General features: G+C 43.4%; 3 protein-coding genes across 16 annotated transcripts in view; 2 read left to right on the top strand and 1 right to left on the bottom strand.

Moving 5' to 3' along the window:
• Window positions 1–1763: 1763 nt before the first annotated feature.
• Window positions 1764–7690, bottom strand: CFAP68 (cilia and flagella associated protein 68). Of its 2 annotated transcripts, XM_055306217.1 has the most exons (5): window positions 7510–7690; window positions 7195–7325; window positions 4706–4936; window positions 4137–4203; window positions 1764–3868 (listed from the first exon to the last, which is right to left on the bottom strand). In XM_055306217.1, exons 2-5 carry the CDS (start codon window positions 7258–7260, stop codon window positions 3687–3689), a joined length of 546 nt encoding a protein of 181 aa, XP_055162192.1. In that variant the 5' UTR covers window positions 7261–7325; window positions 7510–7690; the 3' UTR covers window positions 1764–3686. The 2 variants fall into 2 exon arrangements, with proteins under 2 accessions (XP_055162192.1, XP_055162194.1); XM_055306219.1 differs by lacking the exon at window positions 7195–7325.
• Window positions 7691–7820: 130 nt separating this feature from the next.
• Window positions 7821–13554, top strand: FDXACB1 (ferredoxin-fold anticodon binding domain containing 1). Its single transcript, XM_055305698.1, has 5 exons — window positions 7821–8009; window positions 8230–8386; window positions 9685–9888; window positions 10081–10239; window positions 11269–13554. The coding sequence occupies exons 1-5, from the start codon at window positions 7838–7840 to the stop codon at window positions 12446–12448; spliced, it is 1872 nt and encodes a 623-aa protein (XP_055161673.1). The 5' UTR covers window positions 7821–7837; the 3' UTR covers window positions 12449–13554.
• A 2401-nt stretch (window positions 13555–15955) lies between these two features.
• ALG9 (ALG9 alpha-1,2-mannosyltransferase) overlaps window positions 15956–20555 on the top strand; it is a 110090-nt gene continuing 105490 nt past the window's right edge. For 9 of the 13 annotated variants that reach the window (XR_008661880.1, XR_008661879.1, XR_008661878.1 and 6 more), the window contains exons 1-3: window positions 15956–16332; window positions 17153–17291; window positions 18732–18866. Coding sequence is in view for 6 of the 13 variants with exons in the window: in XM_055305694.1 (XP_055161669.1) it covers window positions 15956–16332; window positions 17153–17291; window positions 18732–18866 (651 nt within the window). In the remaining 7 variants the exon portion in view is untranslated. The other 4 variants (XR_008661881.1, XM_055305696.1, XR_008661883.1 and 1 more) reach the window with 3 other exon arrangements.

The following is a 20555-nucleotide window of genomic DNA, read 5'->3' as shown; positions in this document are numbered from 1 at the left end:
AGGAGTTGAATAAACTTTCCTCCAAAGATATACAAATAGCTAAACAGCACATGAAAAGATGCTCAAGATCACTAGCCATTAGGGAAGTGTAAATCTAAACCACAACAGATACCATTCTATACCCACTAGGATGGTTATTATAAAAACAAAAACTAAAAAACAAAATAAGTGTCAGCAAGGATGTGGAAAAGTTAGAATCCTTGTGCATTGCTAGCAAGAATTTAAAAAGAAATGCAGTGGAAAACAGTTGTTGGGCATTTCCAAACTGTTATATACAGAATGACCATATGATTAGCAATTCCACTTCTAGGTATACCTCCAAAATAATTGAAAATGGGGAGTCAAACAGATACTTGTACACCAATGTTCATAGCAGAATTACTCACAATAGACAAATGGCAAAAACAACCCAAGTATCCATTAACAGATGAATGGAATAGAAAAATGTAGTAAATACATAATGGAATATTATTCAGTCTTAAAAGGAATATATGTGGATGAACCTTGAAAACAAGCTAAACAAAATAAACCAGACACAAAAGAACAAATATGACATGATTCCCCTTATATGAGGTTTCTAGAATAGGCCAATTCATAGAGACACAAAGGAGAACAGTGGTTGTCAGGGTTTAGGAGGAGAGGGGAATGAGAAGTCAGTGTTTAATTGGTACAGAGCTTCAGTTTGGGATAATGACACAGTTCCGGAAACAGTGCTAATAGTCACACAACACTGTGAATATACTTAATGCCACTAAATTGTACATTTAAAAATAGTTAAAATAGGGAACCTGGCTGGCTCAGTCAGTAAGAGTGTATGACTCTTGATCTTGGGGTTGTAAGCTTGAGCCCCACATTGGGCTACTGACTCTTGATTTTGGCTCAGGTTGTGATCTCAGGGTTATGAGATGGAGCCCCACATTGGGCTCAGTCCACGCTCAGCATGGAGTCTGCTTGTCCCTCTCCCCCTGCTCCTCCCCTCCGCACTCTCTCAAATAAATAAATAAAATAATAAAAATAAATAATAAAAAAATCATTAAAATGGTAAGTTTATGCCATATATATTTTACTACTACTACTATCTAAAAAATATGCTGGATACACAGGAAATAGGATATATAACATAAACTTAAAATAAGTGCCTAAAAATATTCGTATTTCAAGAACATATTTTAATGAATTACTAGAATTAGTAAGAGGCAATAATTCAAATTTTAAGTTTTTTTAAAAGATTTTATTTATTTATTCATAAGAGACACAGAGAGGGAGAGAGAGGCAGAGACACAGGCAGAGGGAGAAGCAGGCTCCGTGTAGGGAGTCCGATGGGGGACTCTATCCTGGGTCCCCAGGATCACACCCCGAGCTGAAGGCGGCGCTAAACTGCTGAGCCACCCGGGCTGCCCCTTAAAATTTTTAAAAAGATTTACTTGTTTATTTTAGAGAGAGAGAAAGAGGTGGAACAAATGGGAGGGGCAGAGGGAGAAAGAATCTTGAGCTGACTCCCTGCTGGGTAGGGAGCCCAATGCAGAGCTCAGTCTCATGACCCTGAAATTATGACCTGAGCCGAAATCAAGAGTTGGATGCTTAACCGATGGAGCCACTCAGGCGCCCCTATAACAAATTCTTAAGTTGATCTAACAATGCAATGCGGTTTCCACCAATACCCTAATGGTATTTTTTTGTAAAATTTGGCAAGTTGATCCTAAAATTTATATAGAACTTCAATGGGTTAGAAATAGTTAAGGCACTCTTGAAGAAAAACAATGTGAAAGTATCTCATTTATTTGATATTAAGATTTACAAAATTATCGTAATTACAATAGCAAAGTAATTAAGGCATTGTGGATAAGATAGCATATGTAATGACAGTTAGGCCAATGGCATGTAATAGAGGGCCCAGAAAAAGGCCCAAGTATACACAGAGAGTTGATTTACAATAAAAATGGTGTTCAAGAGCAGTGGAGAAAGTATGGTCTTTTCAATAATTATTAATAATTAATGGGAAAACTGGATAGTCATATGGAAAAAAATGAAGCTCGATTATCTCACATCCTATACAACATAAATTCCATATCTGTGTTTGTAATATAAAATAATGAACGTTTGGGAGGAAATACATGGGAGACATCTTTCATCCATTATATTATCATAATAAACAGGAGACAAAATAAAAAAGGAAAATATTGATAAGTTCAAATGTGTTAAAATTTAGACTGTTGCCTCCCTGTGCTCACTAAGCTCAAACTATTCACGATCCTGTCTCAATCCCTACCAGTTCCCCACTTTGAAAGACCCGTCTTTTTTTTTTTTTTAAGATTTTATTTGTTTATTCATGAGAGACAGAGAGAGAGGCAGAGACACAGGCAGAAGGACAAGCAGTCTCCCTGTGGGGAGCCTGATGTGGGACTTGATCCCAGCACTCTGGGATCCGCCTGGAGCGGAAGACAGACACTCAACTGCCCAGCCACCCAGGTGCCCTGAAAGATTTGTCTTAAACCAACAGAGTCCTTACCCCAAATCTCTCAAGATACCCTCCCCGAACATCCCCCTTTTGAATTCTCACAAAGACTGTGTCAAGTTGATATGCTTCCCTGCTACAGGTTTAATACCTCAGCTTTGTTTGATGAAAGGTTGCCTTGATGGTCTTTGTGGGGGAATAAAAAATTGATGATTTTTATCTTTTTGAGATATATACTGAAATCTTTGGAGATGAAAAGATATAATTTCTGAGATCTGCTCTAAAATTAATTTTATAAATAGAGAAAGTATATAAGGATAGTTAAGATCAGTCATAAATTGTTGAAGCTAGGTGCCTGGGTGTCAGTTGGTTAAGTGCCCAACTCTTGGTTTCAGCTCAGGTCATGATCTTGTGGTTGTAGGATGGAGCCCCATTTTGGGCTCTGTGCTCATTGTGGAGTCGCTTCAGATTCTTTCTCGCTCTCACTCATAATCTCTCTCTCTCCCCCAAATAAAAAAAATCTTTAAAAAAATAAATTATTGGGGCACCTGGTTGATTCAGTGGTTGAGTGTCTGCCTTTGGCTCAGGTCATGATCCCAGGGTCCTGGGATCCAGTCCCGCATCAGGCTCTCCCCAGGGAACCTGCTTCTCCCTCTGCCTATGTCTCTGCCTCTCTCTGTGTCTTTCATGAATAAATAAAATCTTTAGAAAAATGAAAAAATGAAAAATTATTGAAGCTGGGTAATGTATATGGGAGTTCATTATACTACTCTAATTTTTTATGTTTTAGATTCATTATAATAATTTTTAAAAGTCTTTTTCCCCTTTTTGTAGTCCTTAAGAGGGGATATTCATTAAGGTCATGATAAAGTTACCATATCTGATTGTGACCACCCGGCTTATATCCAGGAAGCGCCTCATCAAACATAACCCAAGTCATGCTGGATCTTGCAGTACTGCCATATGGAAGGTAGGGAAGAGCAAAGTAGTTGCAGATTTAAAATAATTCTTTTTAATCCCCTCCTACTACAACTTCGCAACAGAGAACTAAGAGCAGACATAATTAACTTAAATTTGACATTTAAATCTTGATTAAAACAAACAAAAAAGGGGTTAGGGAATATTTACTGTGCTTTATTCAGAGAGTGAAACTGTATTATAGTCAGCTAAATTCTTACTTGTGCTTAGAATGTGTTCCCTCTTACAATTTACTCTGGAAAAATGAAGCTTCTTATTCTTTCTTAGAATCCTGGACCTGTTGGCAGTTACTAGGATTCCACACACAGGCAGAGTAATGCCCAAGTGGAGGCTCTGAGTAGCTAGCCATATAAGTTGACTTTTCTGTGCATTTGTATCGAGGAGGATCCAGCTCAGGCTGATGTCCTGGAAACCAGTGAGGCTCTCTCTTAAATCCTGGGGGAAGAGAAAAGGGAAGGAAAGACAAGTAGAATCAGTCAACAACAAGGAACTGGTCTAGCTCTTATTTCTGAGGGAAAATTTCTGAGTTTAGTGAGTCCTACCAAAATTGAGAAAAGAGAAAAATCATTTACTCATTCATGCACTTATTTACTCATTCAATTTACTTTTATTTTCCAATTTACTTTCATTTGAGTTCCTTCTATGTTCCAGGCACGGAGTTAAGTCCTGAGTATATAAAGATTGAAAAGAACAGTCCACCTACTATGAGTTGAAAGTGGCCTTTTGTTGTTATAGCTCATGTCATATGTTGTTTCAAAATAGTGTCCAAACTGGAAAGAAAAACCAATTAGTTAAAAATATAGGAGTATACACCCAATATTGGGAAATAAAGGACACAATTACATGAATTCTAACATGCTGTCATATTTTAGATTAACTAGAGGTCTATGTGTTGTGCATCTACATACTACTAACTTTCATATCCTTTGTAAGTTTGCTTGTTTGTTTAGGAAACATTTACGGGCAAAATGCAGATAAATGACAAATCTAGGTAGGCAGCCTGAGTCAGAAGACATATACTTATGTAGATGAATAAAGTCTAAAGAGAAGCAAGAGAAAGAGTACTACCCATACTTTGAATACTTTACTATTCAACTTGATAGTATAGTAGGACAGACATTCCAGTTAAAGACTGCTGTCCACCCCCAACCACCTCACTGAGTAGAGAAGCCTGAGAGATCTCGGCATGGAAGTTCTCAGATTTCTACCTCTAAAATGGCCATTGGCATTTCTTTTGCTAATGGAAGGAAACAAAAGAGAAAGTTAGATTACCTGGGAAGGCAAGGGTTTGGGCTGCACAATATTCCTTAGGTCATATCTTTCCTGGTTCCAGTTTCCCATCAGGGTATGATTTGAATAGGAATTCTCATTAGTGGTACATCTCCATCCATATTGGAAAAACTTGGACATATCATTCCAATCTGTCCATATTTCAGCATGTCCATCTGCATTAATGAGGCTGCCATAGTGTGGGTTTGCAAGGAAATAGGCGAGGGACTGTCTCTGGGAAAAAGTGAGAACAGAAAGGCAAGTTGCATAAACTAGGGAATAGAGAAGACATTCATCCCTTCTTTACCCTTGGCCAAGTATAACATAAGTACACCTTCCTAAGAATCTAGGCTCTTCTCCCAGTTTAATTGTGGTTCTGTTTCTTTCTCTCCTGGTCCCTGAATCCTTTGAACTATCCTCTCAATCAAAAGTAGCAGATGGCAGACATTAAATGCCACCCGCTAAAGAGGCAGGAAAACCTTCAGTATCCCCAATACTATATGGAAAACTAGCTAAATGTTCAAGAAATTTAGAGATATAAGAGTTTAAGGTCTAAGAATATTGCTATAGTCCAAGAGAATAGGGAAAAGTGAAAGTTGGATAACTACTTAACACAAGAGTTCAGTAAATGATAGTTTTCTTCCTTTTGGACTCAGCTCAAATGCCACTTCTTTCATGATGTCTTCCAAGTTAACTTTTCTCTCCTTTGTCTCACACAGAATGGTATCTTCATATCGTTAGCTTTCTACCATACGTTGAAGTTCTTCAAGTATGTGTTGAATCTCCTATACTGAACTGTGTACATACCTTGAGGACAGGACCTGTATCTTATTATCATACCTCTCATTCTGCCTCCTATCCCAGTCAATGGTGCTTTGCACATATCAGATGACCAATGTCTATATTTCAATTTTTTGTAAGGAATCAAAAGCCTAGCCATTTTAATTTTGGGCCAAAAGAGGACTGTGGTCCCTTGGCTGGGGGGTAAGACAATACCTTCACTGATGAACAGTATTTTGATGCTGAGTGGCTTGTATTGTTTGAAGAATTTGTAGATAAGTGATAGCAAATCTTATCCAGCTGTTCCATTTTCTTTAAAGGAAGAGATATCACCAAACCTGGCCGTCCAGTTCTCCAGGCAAAGAAAGAATGTAGGTCACCCGGATCACCATGGCCAGGAGGTCATGATCTGGGAGACACCACCCACCAAGCCACCTTTCCACAGGTAGGGACAAAGCCAATACTGCAGCCTTAAAGGTAACTGCCCTCTTATCCTGTACCTTTGTGAAGAGAGATGCATGCACTGATGTCAACAAACAGCATGATGACCACAGAGTAATTGGTCCCACAAAATCTGACAAGCCTGGTACTCACACTGTAGACCAAAGTGACACTGTCCTTGGAGCTGTAAGGACAGACATCAATATCCACTCAGTTGTCCAAGTCCCAAAGGACTTGGGCTTATCTTTGACTCTGACTTCTCTTTCTGCCTCTTACATCCATCCAATTTCTAGGTCTTATTGATTTTTTAATCAGACCACTACCCTCCATCCTCACTGCCAAGTTCCATTTTAGATCACTACCGGCTTTTGTCACCATTATTGCTGTAGTCACCTATCTGATCTTGCCATCAGCCTTGGTCTTCTCCAATCCTTTCTCCATAGTAAAGAATGGTGTGAAAATGAAAATCTAATTGTGTCATCTTCTTATTTAAAAGCTGGCCACTGTTTTCCGAATAAGACTCAAGTTGTGAAAATGGCTTAGGGTGTTCTGTATGACCTGGCCCCTGCTTAACTCTTCAATCTCCTCTGTTACCCACTCTCCAACTACATTTCAGCCAAATTCAACTATTCTGTTTCTCCATCATGCTTTTGCATATATTGTTCCTCCTGCCTCTTTAACGATTTTATTTATTTACTCATGAGACACACACACACACAGGCAGAGACACAGGCAGAGGGAGAAGCAGGCTCCATGCAGGGAGCCTGATATGGGACTCGATCTCGGGACTTGATCTCGGGACTTGATCCCAGAACTCCAGCATCACGCCCTGGGCCAAAGGCAGACGCTTAACCACTGACCCACCCAAGCGTCCCTCTTTTCTTTTTAAAAATATCTTATTTATTTACTTGAGAGAGCGAGCTAGGGAGAGAGAGAGAGAGAGAGAGAGAGAGAGAGAGAGAGCGCACAAGCAGGGGGAGCGGCAGGCAGAGAGGGACAGGGAGACGCAGACTCCTCCTCGCAGGGAGCCCGAGGTCCCCTGGATCTCAGATCCCTCAGGATCTCAGGTCTGGGAACATGACCCGAGCTGAAGGGCAGACGATTAACCGACTGAGCCCCTCAGGTGCTCCCTACTCCTCTTGGGTTTCAGTTCAGGTTCACTTCACTCAGGGAACGTTTCCACTTCATCCCGGATCTTGGTGAGGTTCTAGGTCCTTCTGTGCCCCTATTGCACCCTGAACGACTCCTCGTAGCGCCGCATCCCACTGTACCAGGGCTGCCTCCTTCGCTGTGCGGTCTCCATGAGACTGTAAGCTCAGTGAATTCACAGGCCACATCTTGGTCACCCATGTATTTCGCCGCCCGCACGGAGGCCTGGCACATAATAGGCACCTGGTATTTCCTAAATGAATGAAAGGTAGGAGAGAGAAGCACCTGGAGAAATCTCGAGCAGCAGAGACAAAGGGAAGCAGCCATTTCGGAAGATTGTTCTAAAACCCTCTGCGACAGTACCCTACAGGGCACCCCTGGACCTCAGCCCCGCCCCACTCCCTTCACTCAGACCTCGCCTCTCCCTGGGCCCGCACCTGTGCGCTAGTGCCTGCTTGTGATCTCATGCAGGTGTGACGAAGTCCCTCAGGGCAGCGCTCGGGCTAAAAGGAATTGATCTTGACCCTCCTGAGGGTGCGAGGAAGGGAGGGGACGGGATGGTCGGAGTCCCCTTTTGCACTCATAGCTATTTACCCCCTGCCCTCCCCCCGAACTGGCGGCACCCGTCTCTCAGGACGACAGGACGCTGACGATGCATCATCAATCAGCGACCGAGGGAGAGGCCAGTAGAGACCACCCCCCAAAGGAGGAAGTGACGTAAAAACTGGCGCCTCCGAGGACGCGAGCGGGGAGCAAGTGCCGGCCATGGCCCCTCGGCGCCTCCTGTTGGTTGGGGAGGGGAATTTTTCCTTCGCCGCTGCGCTGAGCGAGACCCTGGACGGGAGCACCCGTGTAACCGCCACCTGCCTGCAGCGCCCGGCCGACGTGGCCCGGGATCCCGTGGCCCGGGAGAATATGCGGCGCCTGCGCGAGCGAGGTAGCTAGGCCAGCCCCTCCGCGAAGCCCCGCCCCGCTGCTGGCGCGGCCGGAAGTGAAAGGAGGGGGCGTGCGGGCGGCCCCAGGGCGCGCGGGGGTTGCTCCTAAGCATCCTGTTCCCTGAAAGCCAGCTGTGGGCTTGCACCTGGGTTTTCTTGCAAGGTGCAGGTTAGGGAGGGATTCAGGTCTTGAGACACCCTCCTGTCTGTATTTCATGCCAGGTACTGAGATACTTTTTTGTGTGGACTGCACCCATCTGGCAGATGCCTTGGAACTGCACCCCAGGGAGTTTGATCGAATTTATTTTAATTTTCCCCACTGTGGACGCAAAGCTGGAGTAGCTAAGAACAGGGAACTGCTTGCCAAGTTTTTCCAGAGGTGAGGAAATGAGACCACTCAAAAGTAAAACGTTTGGGATCCCTGGGTGGCGCAGCGGTTTGGCGCCTGCCTTTGGCCCAGGGCGCGATCCCGGAGACCCGGGATCGAATCCCACGTCGGGCTCCCGGTGCATGGAGCCTGCTTCTCCCTCTGCCTGTGTCTCTGCCTCTCTCTGTGTGTGACTATCATAAATAAGAAAAAAGTAAAATGTTTAAGATGTACATTACAGTTACTGCCCTCCTATATTTTAGTTTGGGAAATAGGGCATATGTGTGTAAGTTACTATGATAGGTTTTAGAGCTAATGTAAAGCTCCAGAGGAACCCACAGTCTAGTTGGAAAGGCAGACATGTCACCCTAAATGTTAAATAAAAGTACAAATAGTGTGCTCTTGGGCATGTAAAGGGAGGAACACCGATTTTGGATAATGCAAAATAATGGTAGCCAGTATAATCTGATGGCCAAAAACATGGATTCAGAATCCCCACCCACCACTTAATAGTTATGTGATTTGGGGTAAGCCTACTCGATCCTTATTTGCTTTTGCTTCTTCATCCATAAAATGAGGATATTGATGGTAGTAACTACCTCAGATTAATGTGAACTTAAAATAGTGCTTTACACTACTTTACCAAAACATGTGGTACTATATGGGAGGTCTCTAGGGGTCATAGTTGTCAAGAAACTTCACATAGCCAGAATTTTTTTTTTTTTTACGATTTTAAAAATTAATTTGAAATTTTTTTTATTTTTTATTTTTTTTGATTTATTTATGATAGTCACACACAGAGAGAGAGGCAGAGACACAGGCAGAGGGAGAAGCAGGCTCCATGCCGTGAGCCTGATGTGGGACTCGATCCTGGGACTCCAGGATCGCGCCCAGGGCCAAAGGCAGGCGCGGAAACCGCTGAGTTTTCCCCATAAGTTAGTATTTTAAATATGAAATTTTAATAGGAAGGGAGTGAAATGAACAACTGAACTGGGAAAAACAGCCCAATCAGTGAATCATGTATAGGAATTCTGCAGACATTTACCTTTCTATGACATTAGATGAACAATGCAGATTCAAAGCCAGATATTACCCTGGTCAGCCACTAGTATCAGTTATGAGTTGAACATTGAATCTACGGTTTTACTTCCAGCTACTTCCTTTGCATGTGTGAAGTCTTATAGACCTTTGTAAATAGATATGTTTGGATTTTAATTATTTTACAGCCAAGCCAGGTATGTATAGGTTACTTCCTATGATAATTTCAACTTGTTTCTGATAAATTGCTGGTGCTCTCCTCCCCCTATTAGCTGTAAAGATGTTCTTGCAGAGGAAGGAGAAGTCCATGTGGCATTGTGTAGAGGACAAGGTGGGACTTCTGCTGATAAGCCCAGGAGAGAATGGCACAACAGCTGGCAGGTGGTTGCCATGGCCGCTCTGGGAGGATTCATTTTAAGTGAGGTGCATCCCTTCAGCTGTGAGTCTGTGCCAGGGTACAAGTGCACTGGATATAGGTAAGTAATAACAGAAGCCTAGCCTTTTTTTCATCTCTTATACTAATAATGAAAAAAAATCTCTTAGTCAAACTTTCCTCTACCAACTTCCTGCTTTAGTCTCTAGAAATACTTGCTTTTAAAAAAATGACAATGAATTAGTTAATTAATTAAAAAAATGACAGACTCCATACTTGGTGACTATTTTGGCAGGAGTCAAGATAAGTCCTTTCATGTAGAAGGTGCTTTGAACCATATCTTCACCCGGAGCTTACCCTTTGGGTGTTCACAACCCAGAACCTTCAGGATCAAACTGGGTGACGGCTGGTTTTCCTTTCCAGAACCAGAAGCACTTGTAGGAAAGCTGAACAGGTAACCTACTGTTTTACCAGAAATTTTTTTTCAATTTTTTTTTCAATTTATTTATTTATGATAGTCACAGAGAGAGAGAGAGAGAGAGAGAGAGAGAGAGGCGCAGAGACACAGGCAGAGGGAGAAGCAGGCTCCATGCACCGGGAGCCCGATGTGGGATTCGATCCCAGGTCTCCAGGATCATGCCCTGGGCCAAAGGCAGGCGCCAAACCGCTGCACCACCCAGGGATCCCTGTTTTACCAGAAATTACTTCTATCTCTAGTTGTATCCTGATTGACTTGATGGCAACCATATATTGAATGGATTAATTGTTAATTAATTTCAAAAAAATTGTTAATTAATTTCATGGATAAATTGTTCATGATGTTCATGCTATGAATAGTTGTCAGTCTGACCTTACACAAGCCTTTTTATTTTTTTATTTTTATTTTTAAAGATTTTATTTATTTATGAGAGACACACAGAGAGAGAGAGACAGAGACAGAGACACAGGCAGAGGGAGAAGCAGGCTCCATGCAGGGAGCCTGATGTGGGACTCCATCCCAGGTCTCCAGGATCACGCCCTGGGTGGTGCTAAACCGCTGAGCCACCCGGGCTGCCCCACAGGCCTTTTTAGAATTAAACTTTGTCATATTGGGACGCCTGAGTGGCTTAGCAGTTGAACGTTTGCCTTTGGTTCAGGATATGATCCTGGGGCCCTGGGATAGAGTCCTGCATCGGGCTCCCTGTGGGGAGCCTGCTTCTTCTGCCTATGTCTCTGCATCTTTCTCTCTGTGTCTCTCATGAATAGATAAATAAACCTTTAAAAAATAAACGTTCTCATATTTTCTGGTATATTGTAAGAATGGTGGCTATCGGAGTTCTGAAACACATGATCTCTGTTTCTGGTAGATGAATTTTTTAATTTGTTTTTGGAATCACCTTAAAGATAATTCTTTTCTATACGTTATTTGTGGTTTTAATTCTAGATCCATTATAATTATTTATGTTTGAAGTTTAAAAAGTCATTGTTATGTGTGTTTCAACAGAGGTTTCCTAGAAGCACCTTCCTGTCATCCCATCAAAACCATTAATGAGAAGCTCATTGCTGAATTGGGCAAAGCTTTCCCTCTAAAGAGGCTGAACTGTTCCTTTCCTTTACTGCCAGAGGGAAGTACCAATGTTCTCACTTACTGGAACTGTGACAGTCTGTCGGCTGCCTTTTGGATTAGTCTCTGTGAAGATAACTCAAATTCTGAGTCCCTGACTGGTGGGACAACACAAGACATGAAGGACTTTCTAGTGTTATTTTCAGAACTTAATCTTCTCAAGGATCCTGGATTAGACAGCAAGGAAGAAGCTCATGAAGAAATCTATGGCCAAAATAAGGTGTGCCTTAGACCTTCTCTCTTAGTTCATGTTCAGGCTGTCATCCAAGCACCAGGCTTCTTCCCAGGTTCCCTACACGTCCTCAGTGGACCTGTCTTTCGGAAGTGCTTTATCTTGCCTTTCACAATGCCGGCATTTCATGAGATTTTATTTATCCTTGGGTTTAATAAAAATCTGAAGGATCATTATCTTCAGTCACTGCTGGATCACCTGAAGGGCACTCTTGATAGCCTTCTGACCCAGACATTGCTGGAGGGCTCTAAGCTGAGCAGTTCAGTGGAATTTGTCTTTCAACCAAATGGGAAAGATTATTTTATTTATGTGAAGTCTCATAATTTTGGCCCAGATTGTGCCAAGGATCTGGTTATTGGGTCTGTCACATCTGCTACAAGCATTATACAAAAAGACCAGAGTTTTATCTTTGTGTCTATGAACTTGGACCTACTAACCATGCTTGTCTGGGGTATCTCAGACTGGAGGATGTTGTGGACCTTTGATCCCCGTTTCCTGAAGAATTTTGTTCCTGGGAAAATAGAACCCTTTAAAAGCTATTCCCTGTATCCTCCGTGCTATGTGCATGATATTAGTTTTTGGTTAGATGAGAAGGAAGAATTTGATGAGCTAGAGTTTCACACAGTGGCCCGAGCAGTGTCCCAGGACACTGTCATATCCATACAATTCCTTAGTCGTTTCCAGCATCCCAAGACTCAACAGGTCAGTCTCTGCTATAGATTGACATATCAGACCTGTGACAAGGCCCTCACTCGGCAGCAGGTGGCATCAATGCAATTACAGTTTAGGAAAGAGATTCAGCAAAGACTACATGTAATACCTCGGTAGTTTAATAAATTTACTTCTCCAGAGTAATCTTTGTGGGTGTGAGTGCAGGTGCAGATGAAAAAGACAATTTGGGGACACTTGAGTGGCTCACTCAGTTAAGCATCTGCTTTCAGCTCAGGTCATGATCCTGGGGTCCTGGGATTGAGCCCAACGTGTTGTCTGGTTCCATGTTCAGCAGAGAGTCTGCTGCTCCCTCTTCCTCTGCCCCTTCGCACTGCTTGTGTGCTCTCTCTCTCTCTAATAAAATCTTGTAGAAAAAAAAAAAAAAGAAAGAAAGAAAAGAAAACGACCAATTTGTAACTGGTAATTCTTTCCAGACTGTGTTTTTTGTAAAGTCTTTTACCTTGGTACTCTAGCCAATGTTAGTTGACTCCAAAGAAACTTGGGGCTTTGTCACTTAAACTCATAGACTGTGGTGGGATTGGTGACCTATGGAGTTGTACTGTATTTTGATCCTGAGTCATGACTAGGAAAACAAATAAAACAGCATCCTGTATTTTAGATACTTTATCCCTGAAGATGCAATAGAACTTCAGTGTCATATTTTTTCACACTGCCAATTCCTCTTCTTTTAACCCTTTTGTGTTATCTCACTAAATCAATTTCCAAGAGTGGTTTTTTGAGTCAGACCAACATTTATTAGCTTGGGTAAGTTGAAAGTGCTCCATAATTAGTATTGGCATCATCATGATAATATTTACTCCATGGTTGACTATTGCTGAAGTCATGGAATGAATTTATGTCAGATATAGACTTCACACTTGGATTTGTCTGACTCTAAAGCTCATATTTGGGATCCTGGGTGGCTCAGGGGTTTAGTGCCTGCCTTCGGCTCAGGACGTGATCCTGGAGTCCCAGAATCAAGTCCCACATCCGGCTCCCTGCAGGGAGCCTGCTTCTCCCTCTGCCTGTGTCTCTGGCTCTCTCTGTGTATCTCTCATGAATAAATAAATAAAATCTTAAAAAAAAATAAAGCTCATTTTTGGGGCAGCCTGGGTGGCTCAGCGGTTTAGCACCGCCTTCAGCCCAGGGCATGAGCCTGGAGACCCGGGATTGAGTCCCACATCTGGCTCCCTGCATGGAGCCTGCTTCTCCCTCTGCCTCTGTCTCTGCCTCTCTCTGTGTCTCTCATGAATAAATAAATAAAATCTTTAAAAAAAAATAAAGCTCATATTCCTTCTGCCATTGTTGTTTTTCTTTCCCTAGTCTTCACTAGTAACCACTGCATGTGATTGATTAAACTTTGCCCTCTTGGATTTTGGAGCTTTCTATTTTAAGCATCTCTCAGAGACACTGAGATTGGCTCAGACCAGGACTCTAGAGTCTTCTAATGTTAATTAATGTATGTTCCTGTTAATGAATAGTTAGGCTCCGAAGATTGGAATTATATTGTAAACTCTGGGAGGGAAATAACTGTCTTATTCCTTTATTTGGAGAAAAGCATGTAGAAGATAAGAATGGAAGCCAAGATACAAACTAGGAGGTAACTAATGCCAATGAGAGATAATGGTGACCTGGATCAGGGTGGTAAGATGTTGTTGGGCTGGGTAATATTTAAAAGGATATGCTGAAGAACTATATGTGTATGGGGGAAGGGTGTGGGGTTAAACAGGAATCAAGCAGTACTGACTGCATGGTTTTTGATCTGCAAGAACAGGAGTATCATTAATGGGGATGGGAACACTGGCATTACATTTTGGGGAGTGGAGTAAAGAATCAAGGGATCTCTTAAGGACACGTTTATTGCTCAGCTTTCTACATTCACTGTAAACTAATTGAGGGCAGGTAATGTGACTTATACCTTTGTTCTTTTTAAAATTTTTTATTAGAGAGTGCACACACATGCACGGGGCAGGGGGGTTGCAGAGGGAGAGGGAGGAAATCTGAAGCAGGCTCCAAGCCCAGTGCTGAGCCCAACATGGGTCTAGATTTCAAGACCCTGAGATCATATCCTGAGCAGAAGCCAAGAGTCAGATGCTTAGTCGACTGAGCCACCCAGGTGTCCCTCATTTGTACCTATCTTCTATCCGTAATGGTGCCTAGTACATGGACAAGGTAGCATTTGAGCTGGATCTTAAAATAACGGCAGCGTTGTGATGGGAGGATTGTCAGGTAAGGAAGATGTGCATTCCAGGCACAGGTATAGATAAGGGAGTGGCTGGAGCACTTTTCAGGCTAGTTAGTTGGAATGTAAATGTATATAGGAAAGTAGTGGGAGATAAGATTAGAAAAATAGGATAGGGCTGGATTTAGGTGATGAAAGACTGCTAGAATATGGAATTTGTACTTTCATTTGGCAGGCAATGAGAAAATGGGTGATTTTTGATTAAGGAGGCACTCTATATAACATCTTAAGGTAGCAATGTCTATTAAAGTTGAGAGGCATTTAAGTTTCAACACCTTCAAAAAGAACTTCATTGTTACCCTCCCCCCCCCACGTTTTATGTATATGTTATCCTATTTTACATCTTTTTATTTCATGAGTCCCTTTAGATATAATTGATTTTACTACTTTTGTCTTTTAACCATTATCCTAGCTTTATTTTTTTATTTTTAAAGATTGTATTTATTCATGAAAGAGAGAGAGAGAGAGAGAGGCAGAGACACAGGCAGGGGAGAAGCAGGCTCCATGCAGGGAGCCTGATGCGGGACTCAATCCTGGGACTCCAGGATCACGCCCTGGGCCGAAGGCAGGTGCCAAACTGCTGAGCCACCCAGGGATCCCCTCATCCTAGCTTTATAAGTTATAACTACCTTTACTGCAGGTTTGCTTTTTACCCATGAAATTTTTTCGTTCCATAATTGTCTACTGCTTATGCCCCATCCCCTTCCTGGCCACATACAGAAGTCCCTTTAACATGTCTTATAAGGCCCGTTTTAGCACTGCCTATACAAACATTTCAGCTACTGCTACAGAGCTCTCCACGTATGGGATAGAACTCTGTGACTGGGGCAGTGGGTAGGGTATCAGGAGCAGATGAATAGCCCCTGAGAGTCAGAGGTATGCTATCACCTATAAGACATCAGGCTCTTCCTCTGAATCTCCTCCTGGGAAAAGCATGGGTTTTGTAATAAGACAGACCTGAGTTGGAATAGGGCTCCACCATTTCCTCCTTATGCAACCTTGGACTTCAGTTTACTTATTGATAAGAACAAGGTTGTTGTATTACACTTAAAAAGGATAAAGTATGTAAAATGCTTCCCGAATTGTTGTAGTAGCAATAGCAGTGCCAGGTTGCATTGGTTGCACAGAATTTCTTTAGGCTTTCATTTTTCTTATTCTCTGTTCTGCCATTACAGCTTTGTCTGTAATTAATGAAACAGTTAATTAGCTACAGGCTGTCTCTATCACGCTCCCCAAAATACAGAGAGGGCAAGGTGTCAGTGACCTTTTAAGGACCTCCCCTTTCATCTGCTGCTGTGCTGTGATTTTTACCTGGATAAATACCTTAGCTACTTTCCATTGGTATTGAAGAGTGAGGAAGAGAGCAGCGGACGGAGGGATGAATGCCCATAGTCACAAACATGTGGAAAGCGGGTAGCTATGGTGGTGCAAGTCGAGTCTCCCGTCCCATTTCGTTTCTACCTCGGGGTTTGCCCCAATTGGCCCAAACGCGCTATTACTTAGTCTTTTCTGCGCATGTCAAGGTCTTTTGTCCCTCAGCGGACACCGTTGCCAGCCAAATCTATGTCTCCGCGCTTGCCGCCTTCGTAGGGTTCGGAACTGGACCTCTTTCTCCACGCGTGCCATGGCGAGCCGAGGGGCTCGTCAGCGCCCGAAGGGGGTCGGGGGCAGCGGCGGGGACACGGTGTCCGCGGCGGACAAGCTGCGGGAGCTGCTGTGCAGCCGCGAGGCGAGCGGCGCGGAGCCGCGGACCGAGTAGGTGTGCGGGCGCGGCGGGCGCGGCGGGCGCGGCGGGGGCGTGGCGGCCGGGGCGGCGGGGGGCGGCGGGGGCTGGCGGGGCGGGGGGGCGGCGGGGGCTGGCGCGCGGGGGTCTCCGCGGGGCGGCGCGGCGCGGCGCGGGGCAGGCCTGCCGGGCTCCTCCCCCGGGTGCTCTGCTCTTCCCGGACGCCCCCCGCCCCGGGCTCCGTGTCGCCGGGGAGGGAGCCCGGAGGGCGGCCCCGAGGCTGCTGGCCAGGCCCCGGGCGGGCTGGCGTCGCGGTCGCAGCTGGCCGAGCCCCCGAGGGAGACCTTTCCCGGCGGCCTCTCTCGGTTTCCCTCGTGGCCCGCAGAGCCCAGCCCCTCCCTCTGCGGGGCGGGCCCACGACCCCCCGCCTCCGGCACCTGCCGCCGCGTCCCGTCCCGCTCCCGGGGCGCGGGGGCGGAGCGCCGGACCTCGGAGCCGGAGGAGGTTCTCTGCTTCGCCCGCATGAGGCCTCGGTGCGTTTGAACAAGTGGCGAAATGAGTTAAGGCCGTGGAAAGTAGTGACCTTGTTAAAGAGAAGAAAGAGCAGGAGAACGAGAGCTTTGTGGCCTCCCAGGAGTGCCATTGAGGCAGTGAATTAAAAGTACGAATAAGCCTACTCATTAAAAACAGGGACTAAAAAGAATACGATTCAGTTCTTGGTCCCTGGCTTCTGTATTCTACAGCTGACTTTTTAGTTGACTTAAGTGTGCTTTGATGTCCTTGCCATTCTTGTCACTTCTGTCTAGTTTGGGCCGTTCTAGGTCTTCCTGACACGTCTCTCTTTGCTTCTGAGCAGGTTATCTGGGAACAAAGCAGGACAAGTCTGGGCCCCTGAAGGATCTACTGCTTTCAAGTGTCTGCTCTCAGCACGGTTGTGTGCTGCTCTCCTGAGCAACATCTCTGACTGTGATGAAACATTCAACTACTGGGAACCCGTAGGTGATTTCTTTAGTTTTCTTTTCTTTCTTTCTTTTCTTTTTTTTTTGTTCTTGACTTCACCGCTTGGGAAGTTGTTGCCAATCAGGATACAAATAATGTACGAGTGTGACTGATAGTAAAGCAACTTTATTTTCACTTTTGTATTCTTTTTATTTTTAAACATTTATTTTTTCATGAGAGACAGAGAGAGAGGCAGAGACATGGGCAGAGGGAGAAGCAGGTTTCCTGTGGGGAGCCGGATGCAGGACTGGATCCCAGGACCCCGGGATCACAACCTGAGCCAAAGGCGGTTCAACTGCTGAGCCACCCAGGTGCCCCTTGCTTTTGTGTTCTAAGCTGATCATTTACCTATTGTTGAAGGTCATAGGAAAATGGGACTTTTACAGAAAGATGTAATTTGTAATTTTCTTAAATTTGTTTTAAATCAAAATAATACTTGGAGATAATTTTTAAAGTTAACAACTACTAGGACGCCTGGGTGGCTCAGAGGTTGAACATCTGCCTTTGGCTCAGGGCATAATCCCCGGGGGGATCAAGTCCTGCATTGGATTCCCTATACGGAGCCTGCTTCTGCCTCTGCCTGTGTTTCTGCCTCTCTCTCTGTGTGTGTCTCGAATGAATGAATGAATGAATGAATAAATAAATAAATCTATCTTTAAAAAAAAAAAAGTGAACTACTACAGAGCTGAAAGGGAAAACAGTAGCTCTGTTGCACTTCTTATAGCCAAATCCCAGTTCCTAGAGGCGACTGCTTTCTTTCAACTTTTTTGGTTGTTTTTTTCTGATGTTTGCTAAAATAAAAAAAATCTTACTAACTAGTATGCTTATAACTGCTTATTTCATGATTTATCCATTTATAAGTCTGCTGACTTCCTATTGCAGAAAATTCAGAGGTGAAATTTTCTGATCCCATTTCACATTAAAAGATGCTTAGTGTAGGTAGTTTAAGGAAAATACAGGTTTAGAGTTTTTGTTTTAGCTCATGAGTATTTTATTCTTTTGAGAGAGTGACAGGTGGAGAGGGACAGAGAGAGAGAGAAGCAGACTCCCCTTTGAGCAGGAAGCTCGATGAGATGCTCATTGCTGATGCAGGGCTCCATCCCAAGACCTGGAGATCGTGATCTGAGCCAAAGGCAGACACTTAACTAACACCCAGGCACCCTTTGGTTAATGAGTATTTTTTAAAAAATGGAGGGTAAAGATCAAGCTTTTGACATTGACTAAGCAATAATCTTGTAGAAATTATAATGCCCTAATATTTTTCAGTATTGGGTCATTTTGATTTTTATCTAATAGTTGCAAATCTTGTTGAGAATTTCAGCATTTCTGTGTACCTTTGTCTTACTAACATTTTTACTTGAGAACCTCACCTATATCCTCTTAGCAGGGATTTTTTGGTCAACTTAACCCTGAATCTGTCTGTTCTTTCCTTTCAGACACACTACCTCATATATGGGAAGGGGTTTCAGACTTGGGAATATTCCCCGGTTTATGCGATTCGGTCCTATGCTTATCTGTTGCTTCATGCCTGGCCAGCTGCATTTCATGCAAGAATTCTACAAACTAATAAGGTAAGTTCAGGCCAACCTGAGAGCAATTACAGCTGATCAAGAGGTGAGTCTCTGGAACAGTTTTCAGAAAAGGACAAAATAGATTGGTAAGTAGGAGAGGATTCTTTTTGGAAAAGATAATTGTTCATTCATTCAACAAACATTAATGGAGCAACTTTGTAAAAATTTATTTTAAGTCCAGGATAGTTAGCATACAGTGTTATATTAGTTTGCTGTATGATATTTACATATTTGTTGCAAATATTAAGATTTAAAGTTTTTTTTTTAATTTTTTTTATTTATTTACGATAGTCACAGAGAGAGAGAGAGAGAGAGAGAGGCAGAGACACAGGCAGAGGGAGAAGCAGGCTCCATGCCGGGAGCCCGACGTGGGATTCGATCCTGGGTCTCCAGGATCGCGCCCCGGGCCAAAGGCAGGCGCTAAACCGCTGCGCCACCCAGGGATCCCAAATATTAAGATTTTATTCTTTTTTATGGCCAAATAATATTCCATTGTATGTATATACTGCCTCTTTATATGTTCATCTATTTGTGGTCACTTGGGCGGCTTCCATAATTTGGCTATTGTAAATAATGCTGCAGTAAACACAGAGGTGCATATATCCTTTTGATTTAGTATTTTTGTTTTCTTTGGCTAAATACCTGGTAGTGCAGTTACTGGATCCCAACCAATTTTCTGAGGAACCCCCATACTGTTTTTCAGAGTGGCTGCAGCAGTTGGCATTCCTACCAGCAAGTGCACATAAGTTCTTTTATTCTGCATCCTCATAGAGAAATGTCTATTCATGTCTTTCCATTTAGTTTTTAAAGATTTATTTTAGAGCATGGGCGGGAAGGGCAGAGGGAGAGGGAGAGAATCCTGAAGCAAACTCCCCACTGAGTTGGGTGCCTGATGCAGGGCTTGATCCCAGGATTTAGACATCATGACCTGAGCCTAGATGAAGAGTTGGCTGCTGGGGGAATCCCTGGGTGGCTCAGTGGTTTAGTGCCTGCCTTTGGCCCAGGGCGCGATCCTGGAGTCCAGGGATCGAGTCCCATGTCGGGCTCCCGGCATGGAGCCTGCTTCTCCCTCTGCCTGTGTCTCTGCCTCTCTCTATGTCTATCATGAATAAATAAATAAAATCTTCAGGAAAAAAAAAAAGAAAAAGAGTTGGCTGCTTAACCAGCTGAGCCACTCAGGTACCCTGACCTTGCCCAGTTTTTAAAATTGGATTATTTTTTTCCTTTGTGTTGAGCTGTGTAAGTTCTTTATATACTTTAGATACTAACTAATGGCCAGATTTTGTCTGGTGGGCACTTTGTTAAGTGCTGTGGATGTAAAAGTGGCCAAATCCCTGCCCTCATGGAATTTATAGGTTAGCGGGGAAGATGAATGTTGAACAAGTAATTATAAATGTAGTAGATCTCATGGAGGAAAAATACAATGAGCAATGAGATAGCGTGTTAGGAGAGCCTAATTTAAACAGAGTGCTGAAGGTTAATTAGGAGTTAATGAAGACCTGACCTGATTACTTTTCAGAAATTTAAGTATGATACGTCTTGGCATGGATTTCTTTGGGTTTGTCCTACTTGGAATTTACTAACCTTGAATCTTTAGGTTTGTGTCTTTTGCCAAATTTGGGAAGATTTTAGTTTTTGAGTACTTTTTCAGCCCTGCCCTGTTAATCCTCTCCTGAGATCCCAATGAGA

Source organism: Nyctereutes procyonoides, unplaced genomic scaffold (assembly GCF_905146905.1).
Source record: "Nyctereutes procyonoides isolate TBG_1078 unplaced genomic scaffold, NYPRO_anot_genome, whole genome shotgun sequence".
Lineage (NCBI taxonomy): Eukaryota > Metazoa > Chordata > Mammalia > Carnivora > Canidae > Nyctereutes > Nyctereutes procyonoides.
This window is presented reverse-complemented; position numbering and strand designations above follow the sequence as displayed.